The sequence below is a fragment of the Brachionichthys hirsutus genome, chromosome 11 (assembly GCF_040956055.1).
Source record: "Brachionichthys hirsutus isolate HB-005 chromosome 11, CSIRO-AGI_Bhir_v1, whole genome shotgun sequence".
NCBI lineage: Eukaryota > Metazoa > Chordata > Actinopteri > Lophiiformes > Brachionichthyidae > Brachionichthys > Brachionichthys hirsutus.
This window is the reverse complement of record NC_090907.1, coordinates 10,738,828-10,756,456: the sequence shown is the minus strand read 5'-3', so window position 1 is coordinate 10,756,456 and position 17,629 is coordinate 10,738,828. Positions and strand designations below refer to the sequence as shown.

Below are 17,629 nucleotides of genomic sequence, written 5' to 3'. Positions count from 1 at the left end.
ATAGCTGCTTCTGTTGACTATGTGCTTTCAACGGTTACCGTGAAATCAAATCTGTATTTGTATCGGTCAACACTTTAGGACGGCGTCCTGGAAACGCACGCGTGGGTTCGACCCAGAAAGGTTCCAGTGACAAGGCAGACTAACCAAGCTGTTGCCGTCTAAACTTCAGCTGCGTTTGTCCCTCGGGCCATCGTTCTGCACAACTACTCACTGGGGAGGAGGAGGAGTACCAGGAGGACAGAGCAAGGCTAGCAGTAGCTAGCTAATATTCCACACAATACAACACGCTCTTAAATAGTCACATACACATGTATTCATTCCATGTGTATGCTTACTTGCAGTTTTGATTCATATGTATATTCCCTATTTGTGCTTCTGACTCTGATCAGTATCATGCTTGAGCATTAATCTCCCTGAGGGGGCCTTCCCAAGGGATCAATAAAGTTCAGGACAAGGAGACCCCAGTTCAGGTATTATTTTTGTCTGTTATTTGGTGACGCCAAAGGAAATGCCAGCTAATGGGTACAACACAGAATTGAAAAAGAATACAGAGAAATAGAATTGAGTGGGTAGCCGGTGCAGGAAGAAGCAGAGGATTTTAAACATCTCTGATCCTGCTGAGAGAAGAGGCGGGGTCAGCCGAATTAGCATGAAGAAACTCACCCAGAGGAGCCTGCGCTCTTGCAAACCCCCAGCAGGGGCCTCTTGTCGGCAAAACTGTCCATCTTGAGAGGACCTGAGGAGGAAGAGAAGTCACTCAGAGTGCGGACGTGTGCACAAAGACAGACCTTCTCTAAGTGAGCATGCGGGGCCTCTTGTGCTGCAGACCCTCGTTCAGCAGGCAGCCCATTACCACGACAGGAAGCGTGCTGATTACATTACTACTGTTGCCTTGTGATTAAATTACGGTCATGAAATAATCTTAATGAACTGCACTTAAAAAAAAAAGAAAAAACTGGCTTGATTACTTAACTGAGCTCCTCCCTCTCTATCTGGTTATTCATGTTATAAATATATGTCACTAATCTCTCTCCCTCTGTTTGTCCCTTTTTATGTCCCTCAGTCTGCAGGGCCTTCTGTCCGTGGTGCTGCAGAACCTGGACCTGTGGCCCTCAACACTGAAGCCCATATCGCTAGCATTAGCATTTATAGGTTTATATAGCAGCTCTTTAGTCAGTATCTTATTCAGCAGCCTCTGTGTTACGTTATGTTTTTGTCTGCTCCTGCTCTCCACCACTCTCTCCCCCTCTCTATGTTTTTGACTCTCCTCCTACCTGTCCTTGTCTCTGTCTCTCCCTCTCTGTTATTGTCTCTCTGTCCTTCTACCTCTCTCTATATATATTTCTCAACCCAACCGGTCCAGACAGATGGCCATCCACTATGAGCCTTGGGTTCTGTTCAAGGTTTCTGCCTGTTAAAGGGGAGTTTTCCTTGCCTCTGTCTTGTCTTGTGGGACAAGTTGGATCTTTCCCTGCTCCACATGTAAAGTGCTTTGAGATAACTTTCTGTTATGATCTGGAGCTATAGAAATAAAAAAGAATGGAATTAAATTAAACTCGAAAAGCGCTCAGAGAGCACAGACCTCCCCCAAGCAGCTCATTCCCCCCCTAACTGGATCTACACCGTCCACATGGTGATCTGAATCAGTACCAAAAAGGTTCTAGATTGTTCTTTGTATCTTTATACACCAACCTTGAAAAGTAAAAGTGAATCAGAGTTTGTGTATTTTGAACTGATTTTTGAATACATAAATGTGTTTTAATATTCAAACGTAATATTTTTTCCTGACTCCATTCTGGATCAGATCCAGATGAAATGCGGTCGTGAGATAGAGACCCCCCCTCCCCCCTACATGATTGTGTCAAATTCCATAAACATTGGTCAATAATCAACCGAGATATTGAGAAACACATTTTGAAGCTCCATTGACAGATCATTTCAATCTGATCCATGATCTAGAATCTCTTCTGGATCATCACCAAATTGTCATCATCTGTTCCTGGTAACATTCACAACATTTCCTGAAAATGTCATTAAGATCTGTCTGTAACATTTTGAGTTATCTTGCTAACAGGCAGACAAACAAACAAACCAACGATGGTAATTACATAACCCCCGTATTGGCGGAGGTATTTAATCCATCCAAAATATGAAATCAGAATTTCATCAAGAGTTTGGTGCTCAACCTTTTTCTGATCCTCCACTGTGTGATATCTCCAAAGGAAAACTTGAATGGGAAAATAAAATGCAATGGACGCCACACGCCTCAGGAAGTGCTGGAGGAAGTCACGCATGTTATAAACAGGAGAGAGATTTTCTGTGCATCTGTTTGTTTGTTTTGGGGGTTAAGGATGGAATTACAGCATGGTAAAATCCCAGCAGGAATATAAAAAAAAAAAAAAAAAAGAAAGCGGAAGAGAAGCATGTTGCATTTAGTGGACTGATCCTGTATTTTCCCTGATTGTCTCTTCCTTGAAGATGGACGGCAGATCAGGGGATTGAGCGGATGGGGTCGCTTAGATTGAAGAAGCTCTTTCCCTTTAAGAGCACTGTAATTTGAGGCTTGACGGTAATCAGCCTGAATTCCTGCGGTATGGCATGAGAGTGAATGCGCCTTCCAGACAAGCCTAACACTCCCAACAGCATCCTTTCTTTTTGAATGCGTCTGTCGTCAGGCATAATTCCCGGTAAAGATAGCGAGCTGGAACATGCATATGATCGCAGAGCATTTAATGGAGAGAAACTTTGATTACGATCCTGACGGACAGAAGTACTGACTTCCGTGTGGAATGCTGCATGCTTTCATGTTGCAGAGAAACCTGGTGCTTGTATAGACATACTAGAGCATAACTGAGCTCAAGGTTAAAGACAACTCTGCTGACATCTATTGAAATAGAGTCTATAGAACCATCGCAGATGCATTTATATAAATTAATAACATGCATCAAGGAAGCAGTGCTGTTTCAATTTGCAAGGAAAGGGAAGGACATCGGATGCAGACACTTGCACCTGCTGCCCAAGCGGAACCTCACGATTCGAGGAAAGGGAACCCTCATTAAAATCAACACCTATTTTCGGGTCCTTCCAGCGCCGCCCACCCACGGCCTTGCGTCCCGGACAATTGGCCTTTTAATGGTCGACCACAGTGCAGCACTGTTTTCACCCCCAGCAGATTGCAATCGGCGTCCTTCTCTCTCACAGGACAATTCCTATTTATTTTCCTCAGACAGAACTGATCTGCTCGTGTTGGGACGGCGTGCTGCTTCTTATTACTGCGCTTTGCTTTCATCTAGTTCCAGCATCCTTTAAATGGTGTCATTGTATGCTGATGAAGTCCACTCAAAGTCCAGAGCACAGACAGAGAATGAAGAAACGCGTTCCCCACACAAAAGCCCCAGAAAGCAGCAGAGGCTAGGCTAAATGGCAGCTTCCACAGCACTAGCCCTGACCCTAACCCTGACCCTGACCCTGGCAGAGATGGAAACGTCACATCCTGGCGAGGACATGAGCAGCAGAACTACTACCTGTAAATCATTTGTACTACCACTAAGGGGATGTGAGTACTAGCATTCTTTCACTGAATGAAAAAGTCAATTAATTGAATTGTTTACTTTCGTTAAATGATACTGACTGAAATTTGGCACTATTTGCTGTTTAAAATGTTTATGACTAAATGCAGCAAGATAATGATTTCAACAAATTCTGTTGAACAGTTGCTGCAGGTGAACCAGGAATCTTCCCGCGCCGGAAGCCTTTGGTGTTTTCAAGATGCACCGGGGTGAGACTTTCAGTTGGGGTGTTTTCTATCGTATAACGTAATAATGCCAAGACTCATCTGAAGCATTGCAAAAAAAAAAAAAAAACACTATTTGTTACCAGAGTAAATGAAACTCTGATTGCAGCTTGCTGCTCCTGGTTAGTTTTCCGAGCCCCCATGGATGGCAGCTGGACTGCAGCAGTAGCACAGCGATGGCGTCATGCTAGTTATGAGACTACGGAGCCCGTAGTTGATTTCTACCTTTAACAGAGCTGCTTTGTTATAAACACAGGACGTCTGATGGCATTACTACACGTTTGTTTGAGCGACATGTTGCATTCTTTCCCTTCTATTTCACGAATGATTTTGAATGTGTTCGGAATCTAAAAGGCCCCCGTGATGAGCTGGCGTCTTATCCGGAGTGTATCCTCGCCTCTCGAATGTAGCGAGGCCAAAAAGGATGGATGGAATCTAAAAAGACGTGAGGTAGCACCATGCACAGAGCAACATAAAGACTGGGAGGAGGAAGCCTCCGCTGAAACAGGACGTTTGTACTTTGAATGTGTGCTGAAGGTACTTACTGACGTGAGGAGCTGGCAGAATGCGAGCAGCTCGAACAGGGCCGTGCCGCACCGAGAACAGCTCCTGGGCTTCACCTGTCAACTGGAAGAAAGGATGCTGTTCTGTAAGGGCATCGCTTAAAGCTTATGGGCAATACAAATGATCAGTCGGTGCCCAGATGGACTTTAAGTGTGTGCTTTTAGACAGACGATATGCTTTAGTTCTGTATTCTGCAAAGAACAAATCAAAAGATACAAAAATTGATTTTCTGCAAACTCGTGTGGTCATACAAAGAACAGAAGGGTCAGGGGAAGAGGAAGAGGAAGAGGAAGAGCAGAGGTAGAATGGTCAATGAAAAGGCATGGTCAATGAAAAGGCATCAAAACCGCGAACGGCGCAATCAAACACGAGGGTGAAACGAGTCCATGAACACGGCCGGACCCGCTACCCTGTCGTACCTCATGCTGTCCTGCAGACAGCAATAGTTGCTGTTGGTCTCAGATGCTCATTTATCGTCGTGGTTACAGTGAATAGTTCAGTTCAAAATATCTCAAGAAGAGCAAAATGGAAGAGCCAGCTGGACTTGCTGAAGACGTTTCACCTTCAGCGAGTCCCCACAGCGTCTCGGGTCAGTGGTCCGCGTGGCTCGGGGCAGCACGTTGTCCTAAGTGCAGAATGCCCCACTTTTTCATTGTTGCGTTAAATTACAGTGAAACCTGCATTATCGCTTTACTCGTCCTCTAATCTGTTTGCTCTAAGTCTTTAAACCCATCTGAAGGGATGATCGCTCTTTTGTGCAATTAGTAGCCTTTTCAAAGTGGTGGATTTGGAGCTGTGTTTTATTCAAAGTGCTTGAGGGGCCCGGTGGTGGTAGATTAACACTAGAGACATGAGCGGTCTCTACGAACACTGATATCAGGAATATAAGGAGGTTGGCAGCAGGGCGGGATTCCGGCAAATGGAACTGCAAGGGGGGGAATAATGGAATTTGCTGGATTAAAATGAGAAGAGGGGAGAGTCGGCGGTTAATGCTCCGGGTTATTGTGCATTACCCCGGCGCTCATCCTCGCCTTACACGGCCCCATATGACATCCCCCCCCCCCGCCATCAACATCATTCCCACCATTACATTAGCGGCACAGCGTTTGCAATATGCCAAATTGCTTTCTCAAAGTTGATACAGTTATTGAATATATTCATTTCATTGGCGGCATGGATAGTTTTTTTTTTTCAGGAATCAGTGTTTTAATCTCCCAAATGTAATGCCAGAAGCTGTGAACAGACCTCTGGGCCATATTCACGAGTGAGTCCGTTCAGCCGCGCACGGCGCCGGACATATTGGCGCTTTGGAGGGAGCAGGTGGTTCAAGGATCCCACAGTAACAGGTTCTGGTTCAACAAATTCAGGAGCCAAACCTGCAGCGCCGCACTCTGCCCGCTGACCCCCGTGGAAGCTGCGCCACCGAGGAGCGCCTCTTATTCATGACAGTTGTTGCCACGGTGATGCTTCAAGTTGTCTGTCTGCTCAAAGCTGAAGCATTTCTGGCTGCTTCTACCTTTTTTAATATTCTCCACGGTGGCGCAGTGGGTGGCGCTGTTGCCTCACAGCAAGACGGTTCCGGGTTCAACTCTTTTGTGTGTGGAGTTTGCATGTTCTCCCCGTGTCCACGTGGGTTCTCTACGGGTTCCCTGGTGAGCGGTTGTCTGACTGTGTGTGGCCCTGTGATGAGCTGGCGTCTAATCCAGGGTGTGCCCCGTCTCTCACCCATAGCCAGCTGGGACAGGCTCCAGCAAAACCCGTGACCCGCAAAGCGGAAAAGGGGCTGTAGATGGAATATGGATGAGCGTTCTCCTATAGAGGAATTTCGAGGGACGTTTATGAAATTAGATTTCCTTCTGTAGAAAACTGTTATTTGTCTGAAATGAAGCTTTTCAAAATTGTTTTTCTGGTTTTGCTTCTTTTTTTCTTCTCATTCTGAAAATGAAGGGAAGGAAGAGAATGTTTCATTGTTAAATGTAGTTTATTGTTAATAGAATAAAAATCAAAAATGCATGAGAAACCACTCGAAAGCAAATGAAACATCTTCTACTTGAACTTGGGTAACTGCTAAACTGAGCATGTAGAATAATAAATATCAATATAAGCACATGAACGAGTTTCAATAAACATGAAACCCAAACTAATAAGGATATAAATGTGGAATCCATTAATGTGACTGCAACAACAAACCCAGATGGGAGGGATTTGAGCAGCACGATGTGAAAATGCATCAATCTCCATCTGAAGTAAAGAGTGAACCGGTTCTGACTCGTGTCCACATACAGGAGCTAAATGACCACCTTCCCACAGCAAACGGTGTCCAGTGGAAAAGCCTGTTTTAGAACGGGCATGAAGTGCAGCCTGAACAATATGCATCCGTTACGCTTTACAATTAAGCGCTCAGTCACTGCTGCAGGCTCCCACATCATATTCAGCAGGTTGCATCCTGATCGACTGCAGTAACCGTGCTCTGGGTCGCATCCTGGATCGACTGCAGTAACCCTGCTCTGGGTCGCATCCTGATCGACTGCAGTAACCCTGCTCTGGGTCGCATCCTGATCGACTGCAGTAACCCTGCTCTGGGTCGCATCCTGATCGACTGCAGTAACCCTGCTCTGGGTCGCATCCTGGATCGACTGCAGTAACCCTGCTCTGGGTCGCATCCTGATCGACTGCAGTAACCCTGCTCTGGGTCGCATCCTGATCGACTGCAGTAACCCTGCTCTGGGTTGCATCCTGATCGACTGCAGTAACCCTGCTCTGGGTTGCATCCTGATCGACTGCAGTAACCCTGCTCTGGGTCGCATCCTGATCGACTGCAGTAACCGTGCTCTGGGTTGCATCCTGGATCGACTGCAGTAACCCTGCTCTGGGTTGCATCCTGATCGACTGCAGTAACCCTGCTCTGGGTCGCATCCTGATCGACTGCAGTAACCCTGCTCTGGGTTGCATCCTGGATCGACTGCAGTAACCCTGCTCTGGGTTGCATCCTGATCGACTGCAGTAACCCTGCTCTGGGTTGCATCCTGATCGACTGCAGTAACCCTGCTCTGGGTTGCATCCTGATCGACTGCAGTAACCGTGCTCTGGGTTGCATCCTGGATCGACTGCAGTAACCCTGCTCTGGGTTGCATCCTGGATCGACTGCAGTAACCGTGCTCTGGGTCGCATCCTGATCGACTGCAGTAACCCTGCTCTGGGTCGCATCCTGATCGACTGCAGTAACCCTGCTCTGGGTTGCATCCTGATCGACTGCAGTAACCCTGCTCTGGGTTGCATCCTGATCGACTGCAGTAACCCTGCTCTGGGTCGCATCCTGATCGACTGCAGTAACCCTGCTCTGGGTCGCATCCTGATCGACTGCAGTAACCCTGCTCTGGGTTGCATCCTGATCGACTGCAGTAACCCTGCTCTGGGTTGCATCCTGATCGACTGCAGTAACCCTGCTCTGGGTCGCATCCTGATCGACTGCAGTAACCGTGCTCTGGGTTGCATCCTGGATCGACTGCAGTAACCCTGCTCTGGGTTGCATCCTGATCGACTGCAGTAACCCTGCTCTGGGTCGCATCCTGATCGACTGCAGTAACCCTGCTCTGGGTTGCATCCTGGATCGACTGCAGTAACCCTGCTCTGGGTTGCATCCTGATCGACTGCAGTAACCCTGCTCTGGGTTGCATCCTGATCGACTGCAGTAACCCTGCTCTGGGTTGCATCCTGATCGACTGCAGTAACCGTGCTCTGGGTTGCATCCTGGATCGACTGCAGTAACCCTGCTCTGGGTTGCATCCTGGATCGACTGCAGTAACCCTGCTCTGGGTTGCATCCTGATCGACTGCAGTAACCCTGCTCTGGGTCGCATCCTGATCGACTGCAGTAACCCTGCTCTGGGTTGCATCCTGATCGACTGCAGTAACCGTGCTCTGGGTTGCATCCTGATCGACTGCAGTAACCCTGCTCTGGGTCGCATCCTGATCGACTGCAGTAACCCTGCTCTGGGTTGCATCCTGATCGACTGCAGTAACCCTGCTCTGGGTCGCATCCTGATCGACTGCAGTAACCCTGCTCTGGGTTGCATCCTGGATCGACTGCAGTAACCCTGCTCTGGGTTGCATCCTGATCGACTGCAGTAACCCTGCTCTGGGTCGCATCCTGATCGACTGCAGTAACCCTGCTCTGGGTCGCATCCTGATCGACTGCAGTAACCCTGCTCTGGGTCGCATCCTGATCGACTGCAGTAACCCTGCTCTGGGTTGCATCCTGATCGACTGCAGTAACCGTGCTCTGGGTCGCATCCTGATCGACTGCAGTAAACGTGCTCTGGGTCGCATCCTGATCGACTGCAGTAACCCTGCTCTGGGTTGCATCCTGGATCGACTGCAGTAAACGTGCTCTGGGTTGCATCCTGATCGACTGCAGTAACCCTGCTCTGGGTCGCATCCTGATCGACTGCAGTAACCCTGCTCTGGGTTGCATCCTGATCGACTGCAGTAACCCTGCTCTGGGTTGCATCCTGATCGACTGCAGTAACCCTGCTCTGGGTCGCATCCTGATCGACTGCAGTAACCCTGCTCTGGGTTGCATCCTGATCGACTGCAGTAACCCTGCTCTGGGTTGCATCCTGATCGACTGCAGTAACCCTGCTCTGGGTCGCATCCTGATCGACTGCAGTAACCCTGCTCTGGGTTGCATCCTGGATCGACTGCAGTAACCCTGCTCTGGGTCGCATCCTGGATCGACTGCAGTAACCGTTCTCTTAGGGTCTCTCCTACAAATTAAAGGAGGCGGCGAAGGTAAAACCTTGTCCAATTCATTCTCCTCAGTGCAGCTCAAACACTGAGCTGTAGGAAAGGGACTCTCTCTTTCCTGCAGCTCTGAGGAGGATGTGAATTTGTATCAGCGCCGCCAAACCAAAGAGCAGCAGCTTCCTATTAAAACCATGAATTTGTAATGATGTTCTAAAATCCTTCAGGGAGCGTAACTCATCCCTCGGCTGAGAGTATCCTGAACTCGGTGAAAGCTGATCAACAAGTTAAAACGTCTGCATCTAGATTACTACAATAGAACCTGAACTATAGCGTCTGTATTCCAGAATCTTCATTCATCAAGTCCTATCTTATATTTCCCCAGTCTCAGCTTGACAGACCCGTGATGGCGCCCCAGGTCTCCAGGACGTCCACTCAGACACTTTTCATCCAAACGGCTAATTTCACCGCAACACATATAGGCAGGCAGGCAGGCAATTAGTCCGCGGCAGTCTGTCTCTTATCAGGCGGCGGCGGCCGACACCTCTCCGGCGTGAGGCGACGGTAATCTACATCAGCTCGACAGCTCTGTCAGTGTCAACACAAGCAGTCACAAGTCCCCATCTCACAAGTGCATGTCCTCGTGCGTGCTCGTACTCCAGCGGGCCATTACAGAGGGTGTTGGCGCAGCAACTGTCACAAACACTTCACAGCCACTCGAGAGCCAGAGACCAAGGCACCTTCAGTGCTTACTTAACATCCTGTGAGAAAACACGGCCCAGAAACATCCCGTAAACTTTCTAAACTGAAAGCAAAACAAAGAGGAAGGACGCCGCGCGATAAGAGGCCGCCCCGCGCCGTGCAAATCAAACCCGGCGTCAGAAGTGTTGGGCTGAAAGTGAAAGGCAGAGGAGCCTGACATTTACACTGGGCGTGTTGAGTGTGGCTAAAGCATCTGTTCTCCGCCGCCCCAGCATCACAACGCTGCTGGCGACCCGGCTGCTGGCGGCCCGGCAGCCGGCGAGTGTGCACTCTCACAGGTAACGCGAGAGCGGGCGCTCACCAGGGCCTGTGGATGTTTAGAAAGGCTTTGGCGTGTTTAGAGCTCACAGGATGTTTGTGGAGTCTGCATGTTTCAGTGACAGCCTCCGCATGAAAGTCGATACTTCTGCAAGCAGAGCATCATGGGTAGTTAAAGCCACTAAGAAGGATAACGACTTTCAAAACTGATTCTGAAGACGTGAATTGAAATAAAAGCACGTCCTGCACTTTAGATTTGGGAAGGTTTGTGGTTGTACTGCGTTGTCATGTTTAAAGAAATAATGAAGCAAAGGTATATCTTCCTGCCACTTTTTTTTTTTTTGGTCTTTACTGCAGAGAAAGCTGAAAAGGGAAATAAATGAGTGAGAGAGAGAGCAGAGGGGTTGAATCCTAGGGCTGCTTCACCATTTAGATCTGTGTCAGGAAATGAACAGCTAATTTAGTTTTGGTAAATTTGGAATAAGGTTACAATACACACAAGAAAACCTAAAAACTAAAAGTAGAATACAGAAGAGCAGACAGATGAAGAATAAAGTTGCAACGCGGTGTTAAGGAATGAACGGCAGACAGGTAACACACCTGAACCTGGATCGTTCACACGACAAACCACCAGATGTGATTCATGTTCCAGCCCTGAGCACGAGGTAAATCTATCGCACGTTTACTGTCCATTTAAGGGTCAACAGCGCCATCGAGTGGACAAGCCTGCACCTCCACACGGTGCTGCTTTGAAAAGGTAAAACTTATCCCATAAGATTTTATATGGTGAAAAACATCAGCCTAATTCAGTCAATGTAAGAATACCTCATTGATATTTCTGCAATACATAGAATCTACATCAAATGCATTTGATTCAGTTTCATTGACATTTTTCAGCGACTCAATCAACCCCGATTGATTTTCGGTATTTTTCCGTTGTTTCTTTGTTCACTTCAGCCTTTCTAATGACCTGCTTTAGTCTGAAACCGTTTTGCATTTGTACTTGCTGTCGTCTGTAAGAAGCTTCTACTCGCACGACCTTAAACAACACGATAAGAAGACAAACCGCAGCGATGTTTCATGCTGCGTCCTCATTTAGTGGAGCTACGTGGCTGAGCATTGGACGTGTCCTCACAGGTCTGGGGTCAGCCGATGACTGCAGTCAGACTTTTGAACTCAGTCAGTCCAAATGTTGATGTTATACAGTTACACAATCAGTTGCACAGACCGTCCGCTGTCTACACAATTAATATGTTTGGACTGGATTTTTCTACCATTTTAAATTGAAAATAAAGAAATATTTCATTCAATATGTGCATATTTAGTATTTTAATTGTAGTTCTATAAGATGTGAGATATTATTTACTTAAAACCAGCCAATCTGCATTGTTATTAATCCTGTTCTTAAAGATAAATATTCAGCCTAAAAATCGTATTTGTTCTCATTAACTTTGAAAGTTACTAAGTCATACTGGATTACTGTACATTTCTTTTCTATTGCTACTGCAAAAACTGTGTATAAATGTAAAATGTAAATGCTTAAAGTATCAAAGAGGGTCAATGGAAAACAGACTGCTTGTTCAGTGATGCTCTGTGATGTTTGTTCCCACAGTCCGGCAGTGGAACCTGGAACCTGGAACCTGGACCGCTCAGCCTTCACTCACAGTCTGCATCAATCTGCTCGTTCGAGGGTTGCGAGCTCTGAGAGCTGCGTCCTGCCTCTCATTCTGCTGTACAGGAGATGGCACCACAAACTAACCAATCGCAGCATCAAAGCGCGATGCAGAAATACACGCTTATCCTTCATCAGACGACAGATACGGCCAAATAGAAAAGGGAGAGCTCGTCCTGAAACAGGCCCGATGGTGCGGCGCTTACAGACACGCTCCAGATCTGCATCCCGTCGGTGTAGCCAATCATGATGCAGAGAGGCGGGTCACTGGTCCCACTGTGCATCTCCGAAAACTCTGGATTACGAGTCGTGTCTGCAAACAGAAAACAAGATATTAAAGGATGCCGTGCATCAAACAAACCACAAATAATGGCATCTGGTGCATAGTCGTGTTAAAAGCTCAACTTATACACGAGCTTGTAATGAACTGTGCATCATGTTTACATCTCCCGTTTCCTGTTGTTGGTGTCATGGCCAGAGATCCCAATCGCTTGCCACGTTTACCGGATGTTATCGTTGCATGATCGTTTCCTCGGATGTGGTTTAAATCAGTGAAAACCTAAACGCTGGCCCGTGTGTCATGCAACCGTCTGGAGCCTGAAGGACTCCCAGCTTGTCACGCTGCTTGAATCCATCTTTAAAAGCTACTTTAATATAAGCCGACACTGTGTTTCTGTTTGGGTTTCCTTACACCAATTTACAGCGACACCTCTACAATTTCATTTTGTCATCTCCGTGCCAAGTTTAAAGGCTCAGAGGTCTTCCTCATGGGGGTTACTTGTGATCTAGTGAAGTCCTCCCTCACTACGTATAGAGGGCGATCGACCAATCCAAGCAGAGCCTAACTATGTTTAAATCACTTCTATGATGTCATCAGAAACATCAGAAAGTTCCTCACAGTCAAAGTAGTAGTAGTAGTAGTAGTAGTAGTAGTAGTAGTAGTGGTGGTGGTGGTAGTGGTAGTAGTAGTAGTAGTAGTAGCGGTAGTTGTAGTAACATTAGTAGTAGTAATAGCAGTAGTAATAGTAACATTAGTAGTAGTAGTGGTGGTAGCAACAGTAGTAGTAGTAGTAGTAGTAGTAGTAGTAGTACTACACGTTAAGACTCACCATTGATGTCAGCTTTCTCAAATCGAACCCAGATGATTTTCTCCTTCTCGTCTGTAGGGGGCGCCCCAGTATATGCCTGGAGTTAAAAGCAGAAATAAACAGGGCATTATTATTTTAGTAATACACTCATGACTCTAAACTTTTTGTAGTAGTACTGGTAGTAGTATTGGTAGTAGTGGTAGCAGTAGTAGTACTGGTAGTAGTAGTAGTATTGGTAGTAGTGGTACTGGTAGTAGTAGTACTGGTAGTAGTATTGGTAGTAGTGGTAGCAGTAGTAGTACTGGTAGTAGTAGTATTGATAGTAGTAGTACTGGTGGTAGTAGTAGTATTGGTAGCAGTGGTAGTGCTGGTAGTAGTAGTAGTACAGTACTGGTAGATTGGTTACCTGAGGGACGACGTCCTGCAGAAAGGTGACCACGCTCTCCATGTACGACTGCTCCCTGCAGCAAAGAGGTGACGTTAGCCCCGAGGAAAACCCTCCATCTCACATCAATGGCAGCTTTCACAAGATTGTAACTAGAATCTCACAGACGTAAAGATCACCAGTGAACACATGCATACATCCATCGACAGGCAGGCAGGCAGGCAGACAGACAGGCAGGCAGGCAGGCAGGCAGACAGACAGACAGGCAGGCAGGCAGGCAGACAGACAGACAGGCAGGCAGGCAGGCAGGCAGACAGACAGACCAATCCCGAGGGGAAATTAAAGCGACACAGCAACATAACTCACAGCGAACTTCACAGAACAAACCAACAGAGAAGAACGTGGAACTAGTAATATGTGACACTGCTCTAACATTTGAACCAGTACTAATACATATGTAAGTACATACATATACCACATACACACAAATACACACCAGCACGGCACTTCGTTAATAAGAATGATGAACACTTTAATATAACCTAGTAAATGATGTATAATAATAAACATCGGTATTATGAACTGACAATGTATTGCTGTGTGTGTGTGTGTGTGTGTGACTATTAAGGCACCCCTTTGTCCTTGACCCCTTTGGAGGACAGGGTTCTAGTGTCTCTCTGTGGGACCGAGGTGCTGCAGCACTCACTGGATCCAATAACCCCCCCCCCCCCCCCCAGCCACCACACAACGATAGAAGATACTCAACATCTAACTGTACATGTCGTGTGAGGACAAAATCTGCAAAGCGATTGCAGTGCTTACGTAGCAGCTTGTGCTCGAACCATAACCCCTCCAGCACAGCGACTCGGTCTGCGTGGAGAGTCTGAGGCCATCTTGTCTCCTGTTGTTTTTTTATTCTGAAAAAAAGTCACAAGAATCAGGTGAACATATTAGCAGCATACAATCGAAACAACTTAGTTCATTACAATAATTTCAACTTCCAAATGACCAAACAGACCATTTACTCCGTCGCTGGCTTAAATGAAACGCATCAGATGTTTTTACTGGCAGCACGTTCTCTGTGTGCGCCGCGCCATCCCATCACGTTTATCATGATTGGGTTTGGTCAAAAGAACTGGCAACCGCAACAAGCAAAAAGCACGATAGGAGACCGTTTCAAATGTCAAGTACTTTTCACACATCATACTTCACTAAATACTGCATAGGGAGGTACAGGTGCGCTGTACCGGTTTAATATACAGCTAGGTGTTATATGCCTGTGAGGAGGAAGCCAAGGGCGAGGTCCAAAGCCTCAAGTAACATCTAAATGTCCTTGTTTCAAACGTCATCTGGTCTTGAAGGCGACCAAAGAGTCCAACAGGGGAAAGAACGCAAATAAAATGTGCAAGTGTGTCTGGGAAGATCAAAAGAACATCTCTTCGGTGTTCCATCATTTAATAAAGTCCATAAATCCCTCTGCTGCACTAATCCAGACGTATCAGATGATTACTAGGACAATGGGCAAATCTTGACTATGCAGATTATACACAGCAACTCAAAGGAGCTGGGGGGGGGGGGACGTTTGCTGCTGCCACGAACTACAGACAAACACGTGACTATCAAATAGGTGTAAAGTCAGCAGCCGTCTGAATACTGCAGAAGTCAATCTGACATCTTATCACACATCAAGTCAGACAGATGAAAAAAGAAAACATCCTCCGCCACCTATAGCCCACAGTTACATTGATCTGAATTTACCTGCAATGGGAAACAGTGACATTAACTAGTGAGAGAACGTAAGCTTCTTTAAACCACATTCCTTTGATAATATTAACAACACAACGAGGTCAAATGGACTCGTGTGTATTACAAAGCCCGCATCGCTGCAACACAAAATGAAAAGGATGGCTCATTAGTATCACGTGCTGAGCTACGAGCCGCACTAGCGAGACACACCGAGAAGCCGCATGTATGGTCGCTCCACACCCGACATAGTGGCTCCTCGTTAACTCCTAAGTAACGAGGAGCTGCTAATTATCTAAGCTAGCTAGCATTAGCCGACATGTGCCTCTTACTAAGATAAAACGACACGACTGAGGTCATTAAGTGAGACATAAAAGCACCATGTGGCAGTAAGTTGTTTCTGTCGGGCGGCTGCATTTACGAACCGAGATACGGAATTCCGAACTTCCTCTGTTCAGGATTTAAGTGCGAGTCTGAATAATGGATGGGTCAAAATCAAAACACAAACAGTGGATTTGCGGAACTGTGTCGTGTGACTCACAGCCAATCAGAGCACAGAATCTTTCTCGTCAGCCCAATCACAAACATGAAAAGGGCCGGAACCGATGACGAGTCAGCTGGCGACGCAGAACCTTTAAAAAAAAACTTTATGAAATAGAGAAATGTAAATAATAAGCAAAGACAAGCATTTAAACAGTTTTATCATGATAGTTTGACGTATATAAATTGTATTAGCAGTTCATTTAACAAAAAGGTTTCAAAAACTTTAAATATCTGTATCACCTACAAATTATATATATATATATATATACCCAACGCGGTACACAGGAACATATGACCGTGTGCTGACTGACACTGAAATGCATCACAGCCTGCCGCTGTCTGTGCATGAACCAGATGTGAATTGTGCATCTGGTTATTATACATAATACTGTCAGATAGTGTGAATGCACTGAAGTCTTTTTTTGGTCTTCAGTATTAATTTAACATGAGAAGCAGAAACTCTTAATGACTTCTTTCTCTTTCATCTTGTCCCGTGGGACAACCCAACCATCTCCACTTCACCCTGTCCTTTGCATCGTCCTCCCCAACACCAGCCACTCTCATGTCCTCCCTCACTACGTCCATGTACATTCTCCTGGGTCGACCTCTAGCCCTGTTCCCTGGCAGCTCCACCCTCTGAAAATAGATTTGACTAACACTAAAATGTACAATTCCGCCTCTCAGTTGTGGATGTCAGGAGAGTCTTCCAATAATCCTGCAGCTAATATCCCATTCACACTGATGGCATATCAAAACCAGCGCCTAGACCCCTCAGATTTTGAAACAAAAAGTGGCGGTTGTGACTGATGTATTAGCCAAGCAATACGGTAAATATACCAAAGAGGCAGGCCGTGTTAATCCTGATGCTCGTATTTTAAATGTTGCTGGCACATACTGTGAGTGCAGATTATTGACAGCTAAACGCTGGAGTGAAGCTGACAGATTTCAGTCTGGCGATGTTAAGATCAAACAAGCAGGCCTGACAGTTCTTCTGAAAGGTCACCCAAGGTCAGGCCACGCGTATGCGCTCTTTCCCTTCATGTCCTTGATGGCTTGTAATGAGAAGGAAAACAGCTTTGTTGGTGGAAGCCTGCAATCTGTTCGGATCTTTGTCTGTCTGTGTTTCTTCCACATTCGGTTCCCCAGACAGTGTGGCGTGTTGTTTTCAGAGGCCCTTGGTACGTGGTCTCTGAGCTGCATCGTGCTCTTCTTGATGTTGCATATTAGAGCAAAGTACTGAAGAAGAAGAGGTAAGAGGGCTTCCTGTCATCAACCCGAACCCTAACCCTTTTCAGCATATTTACAATGACGAGATTTAGGAGGGCGTTATACTGTATTTTAATAGTCATGAGGACAAGCAGAGTAAAAAAAAAAAAGACAGCAAAAAAGCAGATATCGTCGGTGCTTTGTTCAATAAGACAGAAAAATGCTCTCAATATTTATTTGAGGGGGGGGGGACAGATGGATGCTATATTATATTTACAGGATAACATAAATGTACAGTTATTAGCATTAATGTCTTGACAACAGAGAAAGAAGTGTTCCTCCTGTAAACCCTTTTGTGATGTTTGTCTTGTTTCCAGCTCTCAGTAATAGTTCAAGTCTCTTTTCAATCCGGGGATATATATATCCAAATGGCGTGAACAAGCTTTATGTGACAACTTAACAATGAAACAATAAAAACACCAAAAAAACACAATTACTTTTCATTTGATGTGAACAATTATTAGGAGACAATGAGATGGAAAGTGTTCTGCAGTCAATCACAGGAAGTGGCCTTGTTTACTTCCATCCAACACATTATTCGCTCTTTCTTACAATTTTTCCTCTTTATCTTACTGTCATACAGATTTTACAAGCGTGCATCTCGGCATGCATTATTTAACTAAACAGTTTGCACATGTATTTGTGTGTTCCTTTAAATTTCTGTTTTTGTCAGGTTTTTTTGTATATGTTCAATTTAATCAATTCAATAAAAAAAAAGATTTATATTGTGCCAGATCATAACATAAAGTTATCTCAAGGCACTTTACACGTGCAGCAGGGAAAGACAGAACCCAACTTGACCCACAAGAGCAA

The 17,629-nt window shown here is 46.0% G+C and overlaps 1 protein-coding gene across 1 annotated transcript in view; it reads right to left on the bottom strand.

Moving 5' to 3' along the window:
• The window catches only part of bcas3 (BCAS3 microtubule associated cell migration factor), a 238,466-nt gene extending 222,979 nt beyond the window's left edge, over positions 1-15,487 (bottom strand). Inside the window, exons 1-7 of the mRNA XM_068745321.1 lie at positions 15,433-15,487; positions 14,087-14,181; positions 13,286-13,340; positions 12,901-12,976; positions 11,998-12,104; positions 4,339-4,420; positions 664-736 (exon numbers count right to left, since the gene is read on the bottom strand). Of these exons, the coding sequence (XP_068601422.1) occupies positions 664-736; positions 4,339-4,420; positions 11,998-12,104; positions 12,901-12,976; positions 13,286-13,340; positions 14,087-14,157 (464 nt within the window). The 5' untranslated portion in view covers positions 14,158-14,181; positions 15,433-15,487. The remainder of the gene's footprint in view (positions 1-663; positions 737-4,338; positions 4,421-11,997; positions 12,105-12,900; positions 12,977-13,285; positions 13,341-14,086; positions 14,182-15,432) is intronic.
• Between the last annotated feature and the right edge of the window lie 2,142 nt (positions 15,488-17,629).